This window comes from Fomitopsis serialis (assembly GCF_022376445.1).
Source record: "Fomitopsis serialis strain Sig1Antser10 chromosome Unknown B0H18scaffold_17, whole genome shotgun sequence".
Taxonomy (NCBI): domain Eukaryota; kingdom Fungi; phylum Basidiomycota; class Agaricomycetes; order Polyporales; family Fomitopsidaceae; genus Fomitopsis; species Fomitopsis serialis.
Window position 1 is genome coordinate 303,775 of NW_025954977.1, and position 22,088 is coordinate 325,862.

At 54.9% G+C, this 22,088-nt stretch overlaps 8 protein-coding genes across 8 annotated transcripts; 5 read left to right on the plus strand and 3 right to left on the minus strand.

Annotated features, from left to right (window-relative positions):
• The first annotated feature begins 1,326 nt into the window (after positions 1 to 1,326).
• Positions 1,327 to 3,271, plus strand: B0H18DRAFT_994236 (uncharacterized protein). Its single transcript, XM_048045238.1, has 3 exons — positions 1,327 to 1,455; positions 1,508 to 2,090; positions 2,142 to 3,271. The coding sequence occupies exons 1-3, from the start codon at positions 1,360 to 1,362 to the stop codon at positions 2,816 to 2,818; spliced, it is 1,356 nt and encodes a 451-aa protein (XP_047895961.1). The 5' UTR covers positions 1,327 to 1,359; the 3' UTR covers positions 2,819 to 3,271.
• Positions 3,272 to 3,405: 134 nt separating this feature from the next.
• B0H18DRAFT_994241 (Sec1-like protein) lies at positions 3,406 to 6,739 on the minus strand. The gene is made up of 15 exons (XM_048045239.1): positions 6,646 to 6,739; positions 6,456 to 6,584; positions 6,245 to 6,397; positions 6,098 to 6,187; positions 5,910 to 6,043; positions 5,588 to 5,857; positions 5,393 to 5,535; positions 5,172 to 5,336; positions 5,042 to 5,117; positions 4,905 to 4,988; positions 4,763 to 4,851; positions 4,550 to 4,706; positions 4,391 to 4,495; positions 4,062 to 4,338; positions 3,406 to 4,012 (listed from the first exon to the last, which is right to left on the minus strand). The coding sequence occupies exons 1-15, from the start codon at positions 6,674 to 6,676 to the stop codon at positions 3,687 to 3,689; spliced, it is 2,229 nt and encodes a 742-aa protein (XP_047895962.1). The 5' UTR covers positions 6,677 to 6,739; the 3' UTR covers positions 3,406 to 3,686.
• A 94-nt stretch (positions 6,740 to 6,833) lies between these two features.
• On the plus strand, positions 6,834 to 8,960 carry B0H18DRAFT_146714 (26S proteasome subunit P45). Its single transcript, XM_048036859.1, has 9 exons — positions 6,834 to 6,947; positions 6,998 to 7,040; positions 7,090 to 7,209; positions 7,262 to 7,497; positions 7,666 to 8,001; positions 8,061 to 8,282; positions 8,341 to 8,417; positions 8,474 to 8,541; positions 8,605 to 8,960. Exons 1-9 carry the CDS (start codon positions 6,873 to 6,875, stop codon positions 8,625 to 8,627), a joined length of 1,200 nt encoding a protein of 399 aa, XP_047895963.1. The 5' UTR covers positions 6,834 to 6,872; the 3' UTR covers positions 8,628 to 8,960.
• Positions 8,961 to 9,239: 279 nt separating this feature from the next.
• Positions 9,240 to 12,327, plus strand: B0H18DRAFT_994245 (Alpha/Beta hydrolase protein). Its single transcript, XM_048045240.1, has 18 exons — positions 9,240 to 9,424; positions 9,480 to 9,672; positions 9,726 to 9,762; positions 9,815 to 9,909; positions 9,967 to 10,004; positions 10,062 to 10,093; positions 10,145 to 10,237; positions 10,300 to 10,413; positions 10,463 to 10,533; positions 10,591 to 10,925; positions 10,986 to 11,035; positions 11,087 to 11,150; positions 11,215 to 11,289; positions 11,348 to 11,380; positions 11,437 to 11,443; positions 11,496 to 11,622; positions 11,724 to 11,966; positions 12,047 to 12,327. Exons 1-18 carry the CDS (start codon positions 9,274 to 9,276, stop codon positions 12,191 to 12,193), a joined length of 1,905 nt encoding a protein of 634 aa, XP_047895964.1. The 5' UTR covers positions 9,240 to 9,273; the 3' UTR covers positions 12,194 to 12,327.
• A 160-nt stretch (positions 12,328 to 12,487) lies between these two features.
• On the plus strand, positions 12,488 to 13,129 carry B0H18DRAFT_905561 (uncharacterized protein). The gene is made up of 4 exons (XM_048041495.1): positions 12,488 to 12,674; positions 12,728 to 12,777; positions 12,839 to 12,874; positions 12,934 to 13,129. Exons 1-4 carry the CDS (start codon positions 12,551 to 12,553, stop codon positions 13,087 to 13,089), a joined length of 366 nt encoding a protein of 121 aa, XP_047895965.1. The 5' UTR covers positions 12,488 to 12,550; the 3' UTR covers positions 13,090 to 13,129.
• A 1,411-nt stretch (positions 13,130 to 14,540) lies between these two features.
• Positions 14,541 to 16,687, plus strand: B0H18DRAFT_1083894 (DNA repair metallo-beta-lactamase-domain-containing protein; the record flags this gene model as incomplete). Its single annotated transcript, XM_048031721.1, has 8 exons — positions 14,541 to 14,745; positions 14,986 to 15,202; positions 15,255 to 15,315; positions 15,429 to 15,453; positions 15,544 to 15,683; positions 15,772 to 15,965; positions 16,023 to 16,286; positions 16,351 to 16,687. The coding sequence occupies 8 exons, from the start codon at positions 14,541 to 14,543 to the stop codon at positions 16,685 to 16,687; spliced, it is 1,443 nt and encodes a 480-aa protein (XP_047895966.1).
• A 625-nt stretch (positions 16,688 to 17,312) lies between these two features.
• On the minus strand, positions 17,313 to 18,267 carry B0H18DRAFT_873105 (ribosomal family S4e-domain-containing protein; the record flags this gene model as incomplete). Its single annotated transcript, XM_048040269.1, has 4 exons — positions 17,313 to 17,442; positions 17,495 to 17,894; positions 17,948 to 18,128; positions 18,187 to 18,267. Coding segments are annotated over 4 exons (792 nt in total), but the record flags the coding sequence as incomplete, so codon positions are not given.
• A 388-nt stretch (positions 18,268 to 18,655) lies between these two features.
• On the minus strand, positions 18,656 to 21,968 carry B0H18DRAFT_994260 (GC-rich sequence DNA-binding factor-like protein-domain-containing protein). Its single transcript, XM_048045242.1, has 6 exons — positions 20,729 to 21,968; positions 20,445 to 20,670; positions 20,200 to 20,390; positions 19,977 to 20,143; positions 19,541 to 19,922; positions 18,656 to 19,475 (listed from the first exon to the last, which is right to left on the minus strand). Exons 1-6 carry the CDS (start codon positions 21,908 to 21,910, stop codon positions 18,765 to 18,767), a joined length of 2,859 nt encoding a protein of 952 aa, XP_047895968.1. The 5' UTR covers positions 21,911 to 21,968; the 3' UTR covers positions 18,656 to 18,764.
• Positions 21,969 to 22,088: the final 120 nt, after the last annotated feature.

Genomic DNA, 22,088 nt, shown 5'->3' on the forward strand with positions numbered 1-22,088 from the left:
TCGTTCGCTCCTGCAGGAGCCAGTGAGTTGCAGGCCTCTGAATGGGCAAGCAGTTGAAGACGCTCCACCAGTACTGGGTGTTTGCAGTATTTGGCTGAGAAACTGTGCGGATAAACTAGAAATGACTATTACACATCTGTCGTGCAGTTTGCGATGCATTCTCACCTTGCGGTACGCACAGGTTCGATAACCCGTTGATTATCAGTCCTGTTCGCCATCCTCATACTTACAAAGGTCTGCCATGCCTCATACGCGGATGTAAAGACAATATCATCACTGAACTTGATGATACTCGGGCCATAATGTCGATGCAGCGGTCGGCGCACAGCACGTCATCGGTACGTCGGAAATATCGGCGTTGGTCACAGTACTTTGACGAAGTGGTTCAAGGACATGATTCATTCGCTCATTCCATCTGCAGAGCCTTCTGAATCAAAAGGCGGCCATGCGGTTGCTCAGGCTGTTTATTGCTGCTGTCACTGAGGTGAGCGTTGCTACCTCTCGGCTACCGAAAGGGGATGACGGTGTGATAGTGGGATACTCGTCGAGCGCGATCCTCGGAGTCGTCTGCGTACACGTAGGTCGACTGTATATCCCGCAAGCTTCGGAATAGTTTGCTCGGGTGTTTGACGAACGGGACCGTCATCGCACCGCCATCGGCGATCGATCAAGGCGGGACGGAACGCAACGACACGATGAGGCGTGCTCCTGCCAACAATATCAATGCAGTGTAGATGTCACTGGCGGTGGGAGCTGACGCGCCTCACGGGTGTAACGTCTGCAAACCGCTCGACATTGAACACAGTGATGCGCATGCTCGTCTTCACGATCTCCTGTCCATCGCTCGTGAGTGTCCGTCGCGGCTGTACGAATATCGCTGTGCAGATGAGGTACTTAGTTGCATGTCTCGGTAGGTCACCGCGATTGGTTCTCCTACCAAATCCGTGATTTTGTACTCATGCGCTGTTACCCGGAATGGCAGGGCTGAAGTGCCTCTTGACCTCATAGGCAACTGCCTTGGGTAATAGCATGTGCCGCAGACAGGCCCAGTCACACACGGTCCGATATGAAAGTTACTGGCGAGATGTTCCCAGACCACATTGCTGTGTCGGGCCTGGATGCGGACCCGCCGGAGATGTCAACTGTCGTCCCTGATGCTCGCGCCCCCCTGGATGCGGTAAGTGTGCGCTCGGCGCTCTGGCGGTGCGGGAGGATCGGTGCAGCTGGGGCTATCCAGGGGCATAAGTCGCACCTCTGCTATGCAGAGCAGACCTCGGTGCCACAGGTATAAAAGCCATGCACCTGACGTAGGTATGTTCCTACCCTCCCGCACCTGCACACTGAACTCAAGGTCTCCGAATGCCCAGGAAGAAGCGCTCTCGCGGTGGCAACCGAGACAACGAACAGAATGATGGCCACCGGCGCCTCCCGTCTCGCATCCCGGATTCACCTGGTGTGCGTGATGCTGTCTTTTGATCTGTAACTGACCTGTCTGACGACCCTCCAGTATGTCACATGGGGCGAGCGGCCCTTTGGTCGAACTCGGGGAGGGCCAGCATCTGTTCCTACTGGTGTTTCTTCCGAGATCGATTTCTCTCTCCAAGACCATGGTGGGAGCACAGAATGTTCGCCGGTCTCATCCGGACAGAGCTCTTTGTCTTTGTCTCCAACGAGAGCTACCTCCTCGACGAGAGGGCACCGACAAAGGCGGTCTGGTGGACATAATGAACTGGCAGTCGGCGAACCTACCTCATCCGTAACACCATCGAGTGAGAGAGGTGGCTCGTGGTCACCTAGCACTGTCGCATCATCTGCAGGACCATCCGGCACCTCTCCGCTCCGCGAACGATTCTCTCCGTCTCGCCTGGAGTACGCTCCCAATGCTCCGCAAGGTTCCCCGACTCGTCCACAGCATTCTTTCGCAGATCAGCAAGCCGTCCCGTCGCACCACCACTCTCCCGCTGCTCGTCCTCAGCACCGTCACAGATACCAACCCTACCCAGGGCCAGCTCCGACTCGACAGTCTGTGGTCGCCCCCCAACCTCGAGTCCCGCTGGCCAGTTCCTCATCCAGCGTCCCGGGAGTATCAGGTGAGTAATCCCGTAATGCCGCGAACCTCGTCTTCATGTTAGCCCTGGCAGCGGTGGGCTTGTATCCTGCGCCAGAGGTCAACGTGCCGCCTGCGTACGGCTACACGGAGCCCGTGACTGATGATGCGCAACAGTGGCCCCAGTCCGACCCTGCTTTCAACACATACGGTTCATTGCCTGCTCTGGACGCCAACCTTTCGCATCTAAATTATTTTGCACCACCTACGGAGCAACACACGTCGCATATCTATCAAAGTATACCCCAGCAGATACCCTTCCATACGCAGCACGTACCCGACTCTTCCTCCCAATACGCGCCTTTTCCTGCGCAAAGCTCCGCCAATCCTTTCGGCTACTACGGTTCCGAGGCACAGAACAGGAATACCGCATATGACAACGCTGCGATGCAATATCCTCAGCACGCACAGAACGCGCCGTTTGTGTATGGCTCCGCTGAACAGCCTCAGACAAGTTCAATGCAGTATCCGTCCTACCAGTGGACCACTGGTCCGCCCAACAGTGTGGCATCCACGAGTCAAATGGGACGAGCACATGGCGCACCCCTCGCACACATTCCCATGTCCCGTTCCTGTCGCTCAGATACTACCCTAAACCTCGAGCAGCCATCGCATCGTTTCCCGGACACGCGGAGAAGCCCTAGTACGCATTCGGCAGCAGGTCATGACCATAGTCGGTGTTTCTTTCGCAGCAAATATGTATCGTTGTGACCTGATCTCTTTCCACAGGTCCAGTATACCTGACGGACCCCTATGCCTCGTTGCGTTCACGAGGCTCGCGCCAGCCGGAGGGCGTTCACAGCGCGCCTCCGTTTGCAGACCCAAGTGCGGGATTTCCCAATGCGACGGACTTTGCGCAGCCTCCTTTCTCTGAGTCCCGACGCAGCGTGTAACTATCTAGCTTCCGGCTCGCTCTGTATCACTGGTTGCCCTAGTTTCCATCCCCTTGTGCGAAATACGGACGCGCTCTTCTTACGCCTTACGGCGCAGATTAGCCTGTGCACCCCTATTACTGGATTACTCCTGCATCCTGCATGGGTTACTTGATCCCTTAACATGTTAGGCACCATGGTCACGGTGTTGCAATCATACCAGTACTTGCAGCGGTCCTCCAGGACCTCTGAGTCGTTCCACGGTTTGTCAGTATACCCAATTGTAACGGTGTAAACTGTGTGTGGCTCGAGGGACATCTCCTACTCGGCTACCGTGAAAATGTTTCTCAGGAATCTCGGGCAAACAGTACACCAACATGCCACCACAGTTCACAGCTACCTGCGCAGGTACCTACTGTACTGTGTGTTTCGCAGAAGATATGCGTCCGTGGTACTCAACTGACCGAGTAGCCCAACCTTACCGAAATCCCGACAGGAAACAGTACTTAGAAACTGAGAGAGAAAGGCTCGGCATTCCGATCGACAAATATGTTGTATGAATTACAAGTGTCCTAATCGGAAGCTTCAAGTTACTAGTCTCAGCACAAATCCGTGGTATATGTAGGGTTCGTCTTATAGTACGAGGGCAGGAACAATAAGGTTAGGCAATTCAGCACTGTCCGCAAGGCGTGAATCAGACTGGACATTCAGAAGTGGAACAAACCCCGCTTCTTCTTCTTGTCCTCGCTTTTGCTGTTCGTGCTGTTGACCGACAACGTCGACCCTGCGAACGAGGGCACGGAGGGCTTGTGCATCCGACCCTTCTCGTCGCGTGCCTGCGCGGGAGGTGCAGCCGGCCGCTGTGGCCGCGGCGCGTCGCGCGTGTAGTATTTCTCGTCATAGTACTCTTGCAGCGGTCTCCGACCTTTGCTCTCGCCCAGCCCATTGGGAATCGCTCTGGAACCGATACCGCCGAGCTCGAGGACTTTGAGGTCGTCGACGAATTGACCAGGTGTGATGGAGGAGGTTGACCCTGAAAAAACAGTGAGTAGAAGTATTCAGCGTACAGCCAAGAGACCCACCTATGATAACGTCCTTGTTCAGAGACTTGGACAGGAGGTACGCCTCGCGCATCTCGGAGTAGGTCATGCCGCCCGCAATGAAGACGATGACGCGCTGTCGGATCTCATCGCGTGTGCTCGCCGCCTTCGGACCCCGGTGCCAACTGGGCTTTGCACTCCGTAAAGAGGTCGCCGGTGCAATTGCCGGTGCCGCGCGCAAACTTGCGGCGGGAGCCGCCACTGGTGCGTCCTTCACGTAGGGGAAGACTATCTGGTCGAGACGGTCCCTGACATGATCCTGTGTCGCAGTTGTAACGTCCGAATGCAGATCAGTCTTGGCAAGAACCCACCTCGAGGATGGTTTGTAGCATTGGCTTAAATCGTGAGAGTTCATATTCATCATCCTGGTTCGGCTTGTGCTTGAGCCTCTTCCTGGTGTCCTTGTCCCCAGGTCCCTACATAGCGCCGCGTCATCAAAATGCCCCCACAGTTTCAGGACATCGACAAACCCTGGTTATGCGCACACCAAAGTGAACGAGCGCGTTGACGGCGTCCTGTTCCGCCATAGATAACCGGGCGTGCTGGTACAGTCGTCGCCGATCCTCGTCGGGCACGCCGTCGCGGAACTGGATGTATAGTGCGATAATGCGCACTTTGTTAGCATTACTGTGTCAAGGTGATCAGCGTATCGTATTGCACATAAATGATGAGGATCGACGCACATGACTTCCCGGCTGTCCAGCAGCGGAACCATTTGTTCGACCAGCGTCTTCGGAGTCTTGCCCTCGGCAGTCAAGCCAGTGGCGGAGTTCTGCCCGTGCCCAAGGTCAACTTGATGCTAAACATTGCAGCGATGAAGTGTACCTGCTCGACCGTTGCCACGTTTGGTAGCTTGTCACGCTCGAAAATACCCATACATTCTTGCGCCATATTGAGATGCAAAGAGAACTACAGGTGCACGAGTCAGCAAACTTATCGGTAGTCACTTCTGTGGCAAGCACCTTCTCTCGCTGCTCTTGGTACTGAGGCAAGTTCGCAAGCATATCCTTCATGTCATTGAGGCTCGCTGCTCCATCTCTGCCGTGCCTATTAGCATGACTATCACGTAGTACACATGCGGCCGAAGCTCACCCTTTCATGCCCGCATTGTCTTGCATGAACTGGTTGAAATCCGCCATGAGCTTGTCAATCGCCTCCCTCATGTGCATATGCCGCAGCTCTGTCCAAACGTTGTCCGAATCAGACAAGATCGCGGTTTTGTCTTCAAAGGACCCTGCCGCCCCCTGAAACTTATACCTTCATGGATATAACATGTCAGAATGCACTGATACGGGAACCTTGTGCAGACATACGTGTACTTCGCGCCGTCTTCGATTGGTAGTAAGTCATTCGCCATTGCCTGGTACGTGAATTCATGGACGAAGGGTGCGAGCGTGTCCATGGCGCGGTCGGTGATCAGCATGGTCGCGCGCGGTCGAGGAGTATCAGATGGTTTCTGCGATGAATTGAGCATGCAGGCAGACTAAGCAATTGATGGTCGCACTTACAGGCCAGTCAGGATTTGCCTTCTTGTAGTCATCCAAGTCCTTCTGCACCATGAACGCAAGGACTTTGGCGACGAAGTCCGTATCAGCAGCCTCATATGCGCGCGCCGCATCACCCCGGGCGAGCTGTGTGCGCCAGCGCCCGCTGTTCTCCGGCGGAGGTGGTGCCCTAGTTGATTCGTGTGGCTTAAAAGGACCCAAGGGCGCATGGTGACTAGGGAGATAATAACGGATGTAAGGGTATTCGTTCAGTGTGATGCAGACGTTCATGAGCTAGAGGGGACAAGATGTAGCAAACAAATTATACCAGCATCATGAAACGCACCATCTTGCTAGCCAGTCGTAACTCCTCTTCCAGGCGCTCGCGGGCAGGCGGGAAGGCAGATTCACTGCGTGGTGGACTGTACATATTGAAGAACGCGCCAGGGAGCTTTAGAGAGAACGCCTGTGATTCGATCGCTAGGAGGAGTTAGCGGGACGTAGTAACATGCTGCGAAGGTCGCGTGCACACACCCCAGAAGTTAATGAACAGTTCCTGCAATGTCTTGAGAAATGGTTCTGCGGGAGATGACGTCAAGCGTTCAAACAGCTGTTCATCCAGACCTTCGTATGCAGCATCAATACATCTGCGTGCAGGAAGCAGTCGGACGTCGATCGTACCGTCAATGAAGAAGAGATTTGCCGCAGCGTACTGCTGGTTTCCGTCTGAGAAGTCACGAATAATTCTATCCACATTCTGAGACGTGGACATGAGCAGATACATCGCCTCGAAACCAGGTTGCGGTTCACGGTAATTCGTGATCGATTCAATCACTTCCGTCCCATATTGCCGTTAGTTCTCCGCGAATGGGGAGAAGGGCCTGAGACATACGCGTTACATTCTCCTCCAGAATATCAAACTGCTTCAAGACAGATCCCAACAGCCGCTGGGAGTGCTCATCCACGACCAGTATCTTCCATCGCCCCGGCGGGTTTACAGATCTAATGGCATTGAGGAATTCTGCGAGTGCAATCAGGTTCAGCGCGAATTCAGCAGTATTAAGCTGCCTTTTGAAACATACTAGAACGGACTGAAGTAGTGAGAGAGGTCATGACGGTTCGTAGAGAGGGCTACGGAGACTTGGGCTCGCGGAGCTGTGTAGCGACCCTCTGTCGATCACCCACAATGTGCTTGGCGCCCGTGCGCGAGCGGCTACGTCAGTAGACGCCCATACGCGAACGACGCGCGTCGCGTCTTGAAGTTGCTGCACACTCATTCCGACCCAATCTCTTCTCTACACCGACGACCATGAGCACCTCACAACCGTCGACATCCAGCGGCATGGACCAGCGCAGACAGGACGCGCTCAAAGGGTACCGCGAGGTACGTCCTGGTGTGAGACGTTTGCACCCTGCGGGCTGACTGGAGCGTAGAAAATGCGGCAACATGAAACGAGCAGTCAAACCCTCAAGAGCTGTGAGTGGTGTAGTTTCGGACGCGTCAAATGGCTAATACGGGCTGCTAGTGCGATTTGCGCTCAAAGATCTTGAGAAAGACTACGAGAAGACGGAGGATGACATCAAAGCCGTCCAATCAGTTGGGCAAATCATCGGCGAGGTTATGAAGCAGCTAGACGATGAGCGATGTGAGTGCTGCTACTGCTCCGTCATAGGACCTCCCAGCTGAGTCTACTGCAGTCATTGTGAAGGCGTCTTCTGGCCCTCGCTATGTTGTCTCCTACCGCCCGACATTGCCTGTTGCGAAACTGAAGGCAGGCACGCGAGTGAGCCTGGACATGACTACGCTCACAATCATGCGGATATTGCCCCGCGAAGTCGACCCAGCAGTGTACAAGATGAGCCTTGAGGACCCCGGAGGGGCATCTTTTGCTGGTATTGGTGGGTTGGGCGACCAAGTGCGAGAGCTCCGTGAGGTGCGTGCCCACATAGATCAGCCAGGAACGGTGATGCGGAGCCCAGAGTATGCCCTCCTGCCCTTTGCTATCCCCGGGTGACCAATATCTTTATCGGTCTCATGCTCTGAGAATCGCATCGCCGTTGCTGATATATGCGGGACTCGGTTTATTGACTTGACTTGTCAGGTCATCGAGCTACCACTGCTTAACCCAGAGCTCTTCGGACGTGTGGGTATCAAACCTCCGAAGGGCGTTCTGCTCTACGGGCCACCAGGAACGGGGAAGACCTTGCTTGCACGTGCTGTTGCCGCAACTCTCAACACTAAATTCCTGAAAGTTGTGTCATCCGCCATCGTTGACAAGTACATCGGTGAATCAGCACGAGTGGTTCGTGAAATGTTCGGCTATGCGCGCGAGAATGAGCCTTGTGTCATCTTCATGGATGAAATCGATGCCATTGGTGGGCGACGGTTCTCGGAAGGTACAAGTGCCGACAGAGAGATTCAGCGTACCTTGATGGAGGTATGCTGCCACGTTTACATTTGGACGCATGAATACTCACGATATACTCTCATTACTAGCTTCTCAATCAGATGGACGGGTTCGACGCACTTGGGCAGACTAAGCTCATCATGGCGACAAATCGACCGGACACCCTCGACCCGGCACTACTCCGACCAGGACGGCTAGACAGGAAGATCGAGATCCCGCTACCCAACGAGCAAGCACGACTTGAGATTCTCAAGATTCATTCCGCGCCTGTGAACAAGGGTGGCGAGATTGACTACGAGGCTATTGTCAAGGTTCATTCTCTGTCAGCTCGTAGTCAGCGGGATGTGCCTGACCTTCTTTCTCCGGTAGCTCTCGGACGGCTTCAACGGCGCAGACCTTCGGAACGTTGTCACGGAAGCCGGCATGTTCGCGATTCGGGATGATCGGTCGGTGTCCATAATAGATGTGTCGTCATCTCACACGACTCACAATTGCCTGACAGGGAGTATATCACGCAAGAGGATCTCACGAAGGCAGCTCGAAAGGTCGGCGAGGCGAAGAAGCACGAAAGTGAGTGCCTGACTCTGCGGCTCCGAAAGATGTGTATTGACTGGGATTGATTTTTCCTTGCAGGCAAACTCGAATATTCAGCTTGATCGTTGCTCTATTTTTATCATTGTATCGCCTGCGCGAGTGCACATACGTCGCTTTACTCCGTTAGGTGTTCTTCGGTCAGATGTAATTCGAGGACATTGGACGTATCCGTCACCGCACTTTCCTGTCGAACGGCTGAGGTCCTCGATTATGCACTAGACGCCTGCTGATCACAAGCTGACTCTGCCTCCTCGTCAAGACTATAACTGTAGCTAGGACTCGGACCCATAGCTCATGTGTGGCATACGCGGAAGGTAATTTGGGCACCATTGCACTGATTATCACCTTACTAGTACATCACACTTGCCGCCAGTGAACGAGCCTGAGAAACATCATGTCTGCAGTACGTGCATCCCTATTGTCTACCACTTCCCTCACTATTGTTTCAATTGCATCGCAACCATTGATACTGCGGCCTTGACGCGCGCTCTATGTCAGCCGCGGCCTCCCATGCACAAGCCTTGATCCATGCTGCTGACTGGGTGGTAGGATACGTAAGCCGCTGTGCCAGCCGCCTTCCCGAACTGCAGCCACACATTCATATCAAATCCAGACCGACGCCAGGCCGCACAAGGTCAGTCAGCCTCAGGCAGTATATAGGCAGGTGGGTCTCGAGGCGTATCCCCGAACCCTGACAATTCGATCTCCATGCTCCGCGGAAATTCGCTCCCATTGCCGCTCCTCGCCATGGTGGCGTCTGCCGCCTTGCGACTCGCGGCCGGTCAGCCTACAACAAGCAGTTGGCCCCAAGAATATCCAGGGATGCCAGAGGGTGAATACAACGCGTCCTGGCAGAGTTGTGAGTGTTTGCTTGACGTTCGTCTCGCTGACTCCCTGAAGTGGCGTCGCTGTAGACTTCGAGGTGACAGAGCCTCTGCCGAATGTGACCTGGAACCTTGGCCGCAGTTTCGCGGGCAACATTGGCGTACAACGAGAGGGCCATCCCAACAACACGCTCTTTTTCTGGGGTTTCGAGAAGACGAATGGCTCTCTGACTGCAAGCGCAGGAGAGAGCACCGAGCCTTGGGGCATCTGGCTGAACGGCGGGTGAAATTGTTCCCTTCTATGTCTGTGGCTTGAAAGTTCACCAAGTCATGCAGGCCAGGAGCAGCAAGTACTCTAGGGCTCCTGTTCGAGGTGGGTTACCAGTATTCGCCGTCTGATTGTCCCAGTTGACCGGCGCTTGCAGAACGGACCAATACACATAGCTCCCGACTATTCAGCGTATCAGAACGAATATGGGTGGAATACTCTAGCAGATTATATTTGGATAGATCAGCCGGTGTATGTTCGACTATTCCATGGGGTCTTCCTCCCATCGTTGACGCCTTGATTTTCCAGAGGCGTGGGCTGGGCTACCACAGATGCAGATGCATGGGGTGAGTACCCTTCCGTCCGGTACTATGGGGCCACTGACGCCTGTTGCAACTGGTCAGTCTACGACGAAGATCAAATGGCCTCGGACTTCGTGAGTCCATAAATAGATCGGAGTGAGCAAGGGATGATGAAACCATATTAGATGGGGTTCCTCGACAACCTTGTGAAGGTGTTTCCAAGCTTGAAGACACGTCCTCTATACCTCGCCGGAGAGAGCTATGCGGGAGTGTACATAGTAAGTAGCGTTCGACCAATCGTGAACAATAGTGAAGTCTGATATTTGACCACTTCCGCAAGCCCTACATTACCAAGGCATACTTTGGCATGGCGGATCCCCCAGTGAGCCTTGCTAAGATCGCAATCGGAGACGGTTCGATTGGCTCTGAAGTAGTGTTTGAGCATTTGCCAGTCGTAAGTTTGTCAGTTTGCACTGCCTTCGATGATCTCATGCGGCTCGTAGACAACTGTGCTTCAGACGTATCCTCAGCTCATTGATTATGATCCTGAGGTGTTTGAATGGTTCAGACAACAGTACGTTGGAGTACCACATTCATTACAGATGTGCTATGACATTGAATATCTGTTTAGGGAGCACCTCTGCGGCTATGACCTCAACCTCTCGTACCCGCAAAACGGCAACTTTCCCGACCTTCAGCTCATCTGGCCAAACGATGCTAATCGCAGCGAATTCGTCTACGCCAAGAAGAGCGCATCCATGTACTCGAAGAGGGGCCTTCTTAGTGAAGGCATGCGTCGCTACGGGGAGGCAAGTCTGCAAGCACGGGACCGCTCGAACCGCATTCGCAGAGAGCTCGCGAAACGCGACTTGGTCGACAGAGCAAACGGCACCATCGACCCGTGGTATGGTTGTTTCTTGTACGACGAGATGCTCGACTACGCTTTGAACTATACCTATCCCTGGAGTGCGTATGTTGTTTGTCGCGTCCTCGTGTTTGTTCAAGCGGCGATTCCGTAACTGGCAGGTCAATACGGGTACCTCGACCCTGCAACCGAAAGCTTAGAGGGTTTTGACGTATGTCTCGTACTTGACTCTGTGCCCATCTAACTGGTCATCGGCATTCAGTACTACAGCATTCCCGACGCATTGAACCCAGAAATACCACTTGACGGGAGCGTCTTCTTCAATGGCGAGTCGGCACGTACTGTGCAATCATTGTACCCAATTTACGATATTATGGCGCATCCTGGCAGATCCTCAGGCTGTCTCTGCCCTTCATGCACCTACTAGCAAGTTGTGGGTAGGCGAACAGGAGTACTACTTCCTTGGTGCGTCGAGTCGTGGTCTTCTTGCTTTGCTGGTCTCGAACGCCTTGTCGTACTATAGGCGGCACCGAAGCCGATTACTGGGGGGACCCTAGTAAGTCTTGCGTGCTGTTGCTGCTCAAATGAGACACTGACTTGCTCTGTGTTCAGGTGTCGAGTGAGTACATCAGTGTATTATGAACGAGATTATATGGCTTATGACAGCGAAGACCCATGGCCTTCCTGACCGAGTTGGCGACGAACGCATCAGAACGAGGTGTCCAGGTTGTGTTGTACTCCGGGAATGATGATTCCCTCATCTCACATCGTAGCACTGAAGGTAAGACGCCAACTCCAGTTCACTGATAGCGAGGCTCACCGTATCCTTCTAGCCGTTATCCAGGTAGGCTTCAAAGCTTTCTTCTACAGCATCCACTAAATAACAGCGACGTCTGCAGAACACAACATTTGGTGGCATTCAAGGATTCACTCAGCCACCGGCGACGCCCTGGTACGCCGACGACGGAAGCTTCGCAGGCATCGTGCACCAAGAACGGAACTGGACATACCTCCTCTTTAACGCCGCCGGCCACCTCGTCGCAGAAGACCAGCCCGCCAACGCGCTCACGTTCCTGCGCGAGTTCATCCTAGGCAACAACGACACCGGCCTCGTCATCACGGACGACGGAAAGATGGAGGTGGTCGGCGGGCAGTCTCGACCCTCGCCGTGGGTGTTCTCCCAGGCCAATCTGGCATCTTCATTGGCTCGGGTGCGACACAGTCGACGTACACGTTCCCATCGGCCACAATCGCTGCTTGGGAGAGCTACATCGTGACGGCAACGGCGACACAGGGCACATCGTCTGTTGCTGCCGCGTGGGCGCGCCCTACGGATGTCTTGCAGTTTCGTCCTTTCGGTGGGCTTTGAGTGTTTTACTCCCTTCGGTGTTTCAGTATATCTATTGTGACCCTGTGTTGGTGAGAGCCGCTGGTCGGCTCTTTCGTTGAGTACCCTGTAATGATGCGACGTGACGATACGACATTCGATACCACAGTCGAGAGATACCAATGCCTGGCTGGTCAGACAGTGAGCCACTTGCTGAGGTGTTCTGCTGCGAGGAACACCGTGACGGCGAATGTCCCGTAAATTAGTTGAGCCGATGTAAGGATTGTCACGAGGCACTGTGGGCTAAGGCGATGTCAGCAAGCCCAAAGGTGATTTCAAGGTCGTTGTCGTTGCGTTGCTCGCATACCTTCAACGTTCGCACTACATTCAGCCTCAGAGATGCCTCCTGTATACAAGTTGATGTCGGTCAATACCGTTCCAGAGCGCGCCAAGCGCCTCATCGGGAGAGTAGTCGAGGATGTGAAGGATCGATGGACGATCCAATATATCGCCAACGCTGAACGTGAGTACGATGGCCGTCTTGAATTGCGCCCAGTCGGTGACCCTCGAGACTAGGGATCGAGGAGGTCCTACCTACGCTTGAACAAGAGCGACCCGATATCATGGTTCGGACCGTCGTGGATCGTCCGACACTACTCAGAGTACTCATTTCACTTCCTTGTCTAGTTCGTAGCATCGATGTGGACCCCAGAACAACAGCAGGTATTATCCTGACCAGGCTCATTGTTCCGAGTGTTTCTTGGCTTACACAGGGCGCGCAGGAAATCGTGTTGATCGCTGAAGAAGCGATCCCGGGTATAAAGACCTTCAAGATCCCGTCTGGACTCCAGGTAGAGAAAGGACCTGATGCGGTTGTCGAGCTGATCAAGGAGAGTCTTCCGTCTATCCTGGATGGTCCAGCCAAGGACGCGAACTGAAATGAGCATGATGTGAATCTCTTCATGTACATTTTTATAGACCTTACGAATGGTCTTTGCACGCGAACTCTGCGTATGAAGCTGACATCATAAGCGCCTCAGAAACTTTGGAGGCATCAATGCAGGGACAGCGAGACGCGACCGAATGAAGAGGTAGTACCTCAAAGACAGAGCAAACGCTTGCATGCCCGATGACCTGTATGGGTACAATCAGAGGCCAATTGAGGTATTCCACGATGCCTGAATGCATGTTGCTAGCCTCTATACGTGCTAGATCAATGAGGGATAGAATGTGATCTGTACCTGCTAGCCTAGCAGGCAGTACCGCGACCACCACAGGCGTGTTCCTCCCCTCGAAAAGCTGGGATTAGACAAGGCTGACCGTAGGTCCCTCCCTGTGCTTGTGCTGCACTAGTGTAGGCACATTGATAGGTTGGCCAACCTGTCGCTTCTACAGGTCCTTTTGCTCGAGCCTCTGAGTAAAATCGTGTTGTGATTCGGCTCAGTCACATACGACTCGGAAGAGGTCGAGATGCAGCTATAGCAGAGAAGCTGAACAGCTGATGAGGGCAAGTCGATGAAGAGACAGAAGTTGGGTGGGCCCACTCTGCTAGAAGTACTGCCTTCGTATTCCTGCCGTCGTGCTCGGGTCGCGCTCGAACGCGACGCGAGCGTCGGTGAGAGATCTTGAGATCCCCGCTCTACGATCACGTGTTCCACCGAAGGAACCAGCCCCTGGCTGCCAGTGGCTTGAGTCAACTTTCAAGGGTGTTCAAACTGGACTTACTGAAAGCTACCCCCCTTGTTCTCCGTCGTCCAGCACTGTCCTTTACCTAGACTGTTTACCCATACGCCAAATGGCGAAGAAGCGAAAGTCTACGCCTCAATCTGCGACCCTGCACGACTTCTTTGGGAAGCCAGGTCGAGCAGCACCGAAGAAAATCAAAGTAGAGGCTAGCACAACTCGGATACCAACAAGTATGTCGATCCTGGAGACATTATTGTCATTGACTCGGACGACGACCTCCCTAAGACACCTGTGAAAGTAGTCGCACCAGCTACCCCTCTAGCCTCGGTCCCAATCGCTCTGGTGGGCAGCAGTCAGCCAGTACGTCTGCACGGCGGCGGAACGGGGAAACTCGCCGGAATGCACGCATCGTACCGCTCGCTGCGGATGAAGAGGACACTGCACAGGAGGCAGAATACGCATTCGGCCTTCCTCTACTGCTGACGCCAGACCAAGCGGCTACCGGCTCGTCGTCGTTGTCTGCCTTCGGTGTCCCGTCCTTGCTTCTACCGGCCGCTCCCTCAGGGGACTCTGCAGGAGCAGCGCCGCGCATACACAACAGAGCGCAAGTCGAGTTGCACCCCTGGATGGATGTACGCCTCCTCCGATCGCGAAGGCCAAGCATAGCGATGATTCTTTCAATACACATGACGATGAGTGGGCGATGGGCGATGATGAGGTAGAGCTCGAAGAGATGGCATCCGCCGACGCTCAAGAAGAGGACGCGGTAGACATTGATCTCACATTGGAAGAGGACACCGTGGAAATCGACTTGACGTTGGACGAAGGCGAGCCTCTGCCACTAGATCAAGGTGTCGAGACATGTCCGCTATGTGCCAAGAAACTCGGAGGTCTGAACAGTTTTGTGCGTAAGCTTCATACCTTAATCGGTGTTTGTAGCTCATGATTTTCTCAGGAAATCAATGAGCATGTCAATGGTTGCATAGATTCAATGTCAACTCCAGCAACCCCCGATGTCGCCAATCCCGCACGGAGCGCTGTGTCGAACGAAGTCAAGCCAAAGCCTCTACGACCGGTCTCGTCCTTCCAGGTGCAGCCCTCGCCGAGTTCATCGAAGGTCAAACTAGAAGACCAAGGACCGTCCACAGATTCCAAGGCCGGTGTGTTCTCCGTGCTCATGACGTCTCACAAAGAGAACGAGGCATGGAAAGAAGCATCCGTCGCCGAGGACCGTAACTTCCGACCGACGAAGGGCAACGGCGGACGGCGGAAGGCGCCTTTCTATAAGGTCATGCAGGGGATGCCCATCGCTGTCGACGCGTTTCGCTACGGGGCCATCCCGGGCGTCACAGCGTATTTCTTGACGTGAGTTCCGTGTTGTGTTGCTGGAATGCGGCTGCTGACGTTTGGCCTGCAGACATGCACATTCGGACCACTATACGAACCTCTCAGCTAAGTGGGCAGCGGGCCTATCTACTGTTCGGAGGGCACGGCCAACCTGATCATGCACATGCTCGGCGTGGACCGGAAATGGGTGCACCCATTGCCCATGGACATCGCCACGACCATCCCAAACACTGGTGGTGTACAGGTGACGTGCATCGAGGCGAACCACTGTGAGCACGCTTATACGCGCTCAAATTCAGCGTACTCACGCGACACCTTCAGGCCCTGGGTCATGTCTTTTCCTGTTTGAAGGGACACAGACAGTCAACGCGGGCGACAGCGCGTACAAGTCGCCACATCTGGTTCGCCAAAGATCTTCAGGTACCTGCACTGCGGCGACTTCAGGGCGTCCCCGGCACATGTGCTGCACCCAGCGATCAAGGGCAAGCGGATAGACCACGTATACCTGACACGACGTACTTGGATCCCAAGGTAGACTTCCTTGAACTTGACCTAGTTCTCGCGTCTAACATCGGCATGTCTGTCAGTACTGTTTTCCGCCGCAGCCGCAGGTCATCCCGGCTTGTGCGGAGCTAGCAAGGCGGATTGTCGCCGGTATCCCGTTGCACGAGGATGCAGCGAAGGCCAAGCAGAACCGTACTATGGACGGGTGGGTGACGACCTCGAGCGTCAAGACAGAACAGAAGGAGCAAGTCCCAGGTAGAACCCTCGTCGTCGTAGGGTGCGTCGCGATCTGCCGCCTCGTAGAGTAGAGCGCTGACACGAACACTTGTTGCAGAACCTACTCCATCGGGAAGGAGCGCATCGTCAAAGCCATCGCTCGGGCCCTCCAGACGAAGGTCTTCTGCGACTCGCGCAAGGCGGCCATCCTGCGGTGTCAAGCGGACCCCGAGCTACACGAACTGCTCACGAAGGACCCGCTTGAGGGCGGCGTACACCTTGTTCCACTGGGCGTGATCGCTTCGGACCGGCTGAAGGAGTATGTCGAGCGGTTCAAGGGGCATTACAGCAGGGCGGTTGGCTTCAGACCGACAGGCTGGACGTGAGTACCACCATCGAACAAAGTCATCTTCCATCCAATAAGATAGACTGACCTGTCTGCATAGGTTCACCGCTCCGACAGGGAGCGACATGCTCCCCTCGGTCCAGACGATCATTTCCCGCTCGCAAAGCCGCACCTTCACCTACGCCCAGATGAACCCGATGAAGAACTCCACGCCGGCGCTGCAGGTGTACGGCGTGCCCTACTCGGAGCACAGCTCGTTCTTCGAGCTGACGTGCTTCGCGCTCTCGCTCGACTGGGGCAAGATGATCGCCACCGTGAACGTCGGGAGTGAGAACTCGCGCAAGAAGATGAGCAAGTGGTTCGAGCGTTGGGAGGCAGAGAGGAAGAAGATGGGGAAGGACGAGGTCGTCGGGCATAGGGCTGGAGACTACTGGTAGCACTATGTACATTGTCATTTCTATCGTCTGCTGTGTGCTGTGACTTGGCTTTAATTTTGCCCTATCTGGAGACGTTCTCACTCCATAGCGTGTGTTTCGGAGCCCACCGAGTCTCCTCTCAAGTAGGATCATCGTAAACATCGACATCTATAGTAACTTACCTTGTTCAGTGATCATCATGTCCATGCGTGAGTAGAGGACGCGCCTACGATGAGACATTGTGCAGCCTTGGCGGTGCGGCGGGTAAGAGCGTTGGCTAACGGGCGTCGTTCGTCGCGATGTAAGTAGGGCTACTACATAGCTCCATATGTGGAACACTCCTGTAGAGCTGCAACCGACATAACCCCTAAGGATGCACACACAGGGACAGTGACAATCCTGCACGATGTCGATGCTCGCGTCGCCAGTCTGCACCAATGTGTATAAGCAATGAGTCACGTACAGGAGGATCCCAGAGAAGGTAGCGGCTACGTTTTACCAAATCCACCGGCAGTGCGGAGAATATTCTGCAGGGTCCACACGTTATGCATGCATGCGGTAGATTTTGCTGCGTACGAAGTGTCATACAGGCATTGCATAAAACATGATAGCGAAGAAGACCAAAAAGATGCGCGAACCCGTGCGTTTATTGCTCGGCCGCCCGCTGTTTCCTCCTGACATCCCGCTCCTCCGTGATGGTGAGTTTGGTACCCTTGCCCTTCGGGAGGGAGACCCAAGGCTTGGAGCCCTCGCCAAGCACGAAAATGTTGGAGATCCTGCGGTCATATGTGAGTACAGCGTTCTTCGTGCGGGTCAATTTGTACTCACCGCGTAGCAAATGTCCGGTCGAGAGAGTCCTTGACGTGGACAATGTCGAAGCCACCGATGTGCTTCTCGCGGTGCACGATGACACCAGCACGGCCCATGTTACGACCACCAGTGATCATAACGATGTTACCGGTATCGAACTTGACAAAGTCCGTGATCTTGCTCTGCTCAAGGTCAAACTTGATGGTGTCGTTGACCTTGATGGCGGGGTCAGGGTAGCGGATCGTACGGCCGTCATGGGTGACAACGTGTGGCACGCCTTTCTGGCCGACAGCCACTTTGCGGACCTTGAGGAGCTTGAAGGTCGCCTCCTCAGGAGTGATGCGGTGGATAGTGAAGCGACCCTTGACGTCGTAAAGAAGACGGAAGTGCTCGCCGGACTTCTCGATCGAGATCACGTCTGAACGAAGTCAGTGTGATATCTAACTAACCCTGCAGTTCGAAAACGCGTACCCATGAAGCCCGTGGGGTAGGTAGGGTCAGTCCGGACCTTGCCATCAATCTTGATCAAACGCTGCATGACGATCGAGAGGACCTCCTTTCCGGTCAACGCATACTTGAGCCTGTTGCGGAGGAAGATGGTAAGGGGCAGGCATTCACGGAGCTTGTGGGGACCGGGAGAAGGGCGGGGGGCCTGAGCACATCCAACGACTTCAGTGCATACTCGCTATGGGCGAGCCAGAAATACGCACGTAGGTCCCGCTCAGCTTGTCTAGCATCCATGATGAGGGAGCGGCGAGGCGCTTCAAGTGCTTTTTGGGTCCTCGGGCCTGTAGAGAACACGGTCGTCAGCGCTGTACTCTTCTGAGAGACCCAGAGGAGCTGATCAGTCCAGAGGTCACATCGGTCGCCAGAGTACATCCGAACGTCAACGGACGCATCCATCCCCGTACGAAGTCCTGGGCACCGATCTGACCGCACAGAGCAGCAGGACCAAGGCCTCTGGGTCGTCTGGCAGCATTCCACTGACCATGTTGGTGTTCTTGCGGGCTTGACGTTGGCGACGGCGGCGGCCTCGAGCTTGCTCCCTGCACCACTACAAACTTCGGCTTTCCGCGTTCGGCGGCTTCAGGGCAAGGCAATTCACGTCCACGTGATCGGATCCTCCCCGCCATATTACGGGCGCTTAGTGGCTCAAGCTCCCCCAAGGGCTGGTCCGAACTGGGGTTGAAGTCAATGCAGCGAGATCTTCTGTGCTTAGAGTACAGCAAGTAGTGTTACAACATTATGTGGTCCATACATTATAACATCACCACCGCCATCGTCCCTACTACTTCCTCGCTCGGAGAACCATATTCTCAAGCGGTATTGCCCGATATTCATCACCATCAGGAGCCCATACGGCGTCGTCTTGTATATACACGAGCAACCCACCCTTGCCATCGGCGGTGGGAGACACACGGAAGAGGGGCATGCGCGATTCCTCGTGCACCCGGCCGGCGGGCATGAACAACAGGTTGTGGGAGGACGCATAATCCTCCACAATAGACCGGAAGGTAATCTCCTGTGTTCGCGCAGGGCGCATTTTGGGTGCCTTCTGTTGCCCCGTTACCATCGGCGTAGGAGAAGGAGGACGATGGTCCGGCCGGGGCAGCTGTGTGGGTGCATTGGGCCCGAGCTCGATCGCCTTGTTCATCAACTGCAATCCGCGTGTGAAGCCCTGTGCGATGCCAGGCATGCTCTGCACATTCTCCGAGAACATCCCCTTCCATAACGAGTACCATCGCGCAACTTCATCGAAGCTCGGATTCGGCTGGATAAGCCAGACATGCAGCACGTCTAGCCACTTCGGGAAGAATTCGGTCTCGAGGATGCGCGACAATACCATAGGGCTGAGAAGGCTCTCCCACAGCATGACGTCCTGCAAGGGGCCCATGTCCTGATTGCGTGGATTGACGCGGAAGTCTTCTCGGAGCCTGCTGCCTAGCTTCGGCACGACATACTTGAGCAGCATGGCATCCCAGTCGCCTACATCGAAGACCTACAACGACCGTCAGTCAGTACGTGAAATGTGCGGATATGAGAAAGGCAGCAAATTGTACTCACGTCTTTCCAAACGGTCAGGTCGCCCGGCATGCCCTCGGCGACCGCCCAATGCCTGAGCAAACTCTTGACCTTCCTGCGCGCATCACCGAGGACGTCGTCCAGCCTCAGACCCACATGAGGCAACCACGGGAACACAAGCGTCTGCAAGGGAACTTTGCTGATGCGAGGGTTCCACCCGTCCACCGCCTTTGCGACTTTCGGCAATATCAGCTGATCGAAGAAATTGTCTCGAATAAACGGAGGCAGGAAGGCGGACCATGCTTCGTACAGGCGTACTGCAGGCTGTGGGTCGTCTGGGGACCACTCGTTGTTGATAGATGACCGTACCTTCGGCAACCATGCGTTCCAAAGCAGGCTCTCGTAGGGTGTCATAGGCTTTTCCCTGATTACATATGAGTCAGCCTGAAAATCGCATAGATCGGAGTGTCGCACTTACACAACAGGTGCGGGCGAGATGACCGTACTGGACCCATATACTGAGACGTTGTCCTGCGGCTTCTCCTCATGTGTTGCCATCTTGAGCGCATTTCTCCACAACCGGAACAGCGATGTGAATGCAACAGGATCCTGTAGAGGATGCCATTGCGCCAACATACGTCGTACCTACGTTGTAGCGTTAACATCAATCATGCTCGCATCAACGTGATCAGTCAACTCACGATAGGGGCAATAGCGGCAACGATGACCTCGTCCAACCGATATCTATCGAACTCATTCGCATACTGTCCGAGAAGCTTCTCAAAATTGGCGGAGAAGCTTTCGAGCGAAGGCTCGTACATCGAAGCCAAGTCTCTTGCCTGCGAATTGATGTCGTCTACCACCAGGTTGACTTGCTGCAAACGAGAGATGACTAGTGTGGCAATGATGAGCGTACGTACCAGTAGGCAACGAAGAGCGGACTTACGTTCAGCTTCCTCGTTCACTTTCTTCCGCAGCCTTGCATCCTCTGCTTGTATCCACTTCTTACGTTCTCCCAACGCTTTCGCTTCTTTCGCGAGGCCATCCAAATCGCCTTTGCATGCCTCGGTAATCAGGCGCAGGTTGTGTCGAACCTCAGGAAGACGCATTGGGTCCGAGGTAGGTGTCCATGATGCCATTGATACATCTGCGAGAGAAGAAACCTCTCTGAGCTAGAGATTTGCAGCAAATTAGACTCAGACCATGACGTCGGCGAATCAGTATACGTACAGTAGCACCGGTAGCATCTATGATCTGCCCAACACCAGCAGGCTGAGCATCCTGACCGGCTCCTGCCACAATCTCCTCGTACGTCTTGTGTTCAATCCGTGTCTTTGCCTTGCGCGGCTTCTTCCACGCCTGCGCCCTCTCCTCACGGGCCTTCGCAGCCTTGCGACCGAGCTTCGTAGCAGGCTTGTCCTCATCATCACTGACAACCTCCCCGCGACGTCGCGCCTCCGCTTTCGCTTGCGCTGTCTTCTCCCCAAAGCCCTTGAACGCGAGACCCATGCCCTTAGGACGCAGCTTGCTTTCGACTGGGGTGACGATGCCTTCGCCTGACGCACCCAGACCAGTGCCCGCCTGCCAGCCCATCTTCTCCAGCATCTTCGCACCAAAAGAGCTCCCGAGCTTACTGAAGTGCTGCCGCTCGGCCGCGCTGAGGGTGGGTGCGGGTTTCGGAGTGCCCGACCTGCTCTTGCCATCGCGTAGGAACGAGCGTTGAGCGCGGGCACCCCCAAACGCAGACGGTAGGTCCTTTGAAGTCGTTGGCACGGGTGAGGGCTCCGGCGCAGCATCGGCAGGCGGGGTTGAGGTGCGCTCAGACGAGCCAATGCCTCCCCTGCTGAACCCAAGGCCTCCTTTGAATCCAGAGAATGCACTCTTTGCTTGAGACGTTGAGGCCCCGATGCCGATACCACCAAAGCGGGGCCGCACCTCTTCCTCCTCTTCCTCACGTACTCTGGGAGAGGGCGGCTTCGAGGGGCCCGAATCGTCGGTCTGCATTGCGTCGTCCGCCTGCTCCTCATCCGAGCTGCTCGGACCTCCATCTCCGACTTCCTCGTCTGCACCTGCATCCTTCATCTCTGCATCCGCATCTGTTACCTTGTCCATGTCCACCTTCTCACCAGACACAAAGGCCGGAGCCTTCGCCCAATCCCTCCGCTTCTCGGTCTTCCCCCCTCGGCGACCGCCAAACCCCTCGTCTTCATCGTCGTCTGCAAATACGCCGTAGATAGCGTCCACCTTCCCGTCCTTCCGGCGCCGCTTGCGCTTGTACGGATCCTCGAATAGTTCGCGCTCTTCACGCGCATCGGGGTCATTCGCGTCATGGTTTGGGTCGTTATGGTCGTCAACGTCGGATACGGAGGAGGAATCGTCGTCGTCAAGCAGCTGTCGTTTTCTCCGTGCCATGGCTTGGACGGCTCGGTCGGCAGTGGGTGCAGTTCCAAGTGGCTATAGTCACTGGGATACCGCCAGGCGGAGTCGTGGGCGATCGAGAGCACGTGATGATGCATCTCGAGGATCGCTCGAGACGGTTGCATTCGGACGTCCGTCTCCACAACGGTCGACGCTCGTATTCACTGCAACC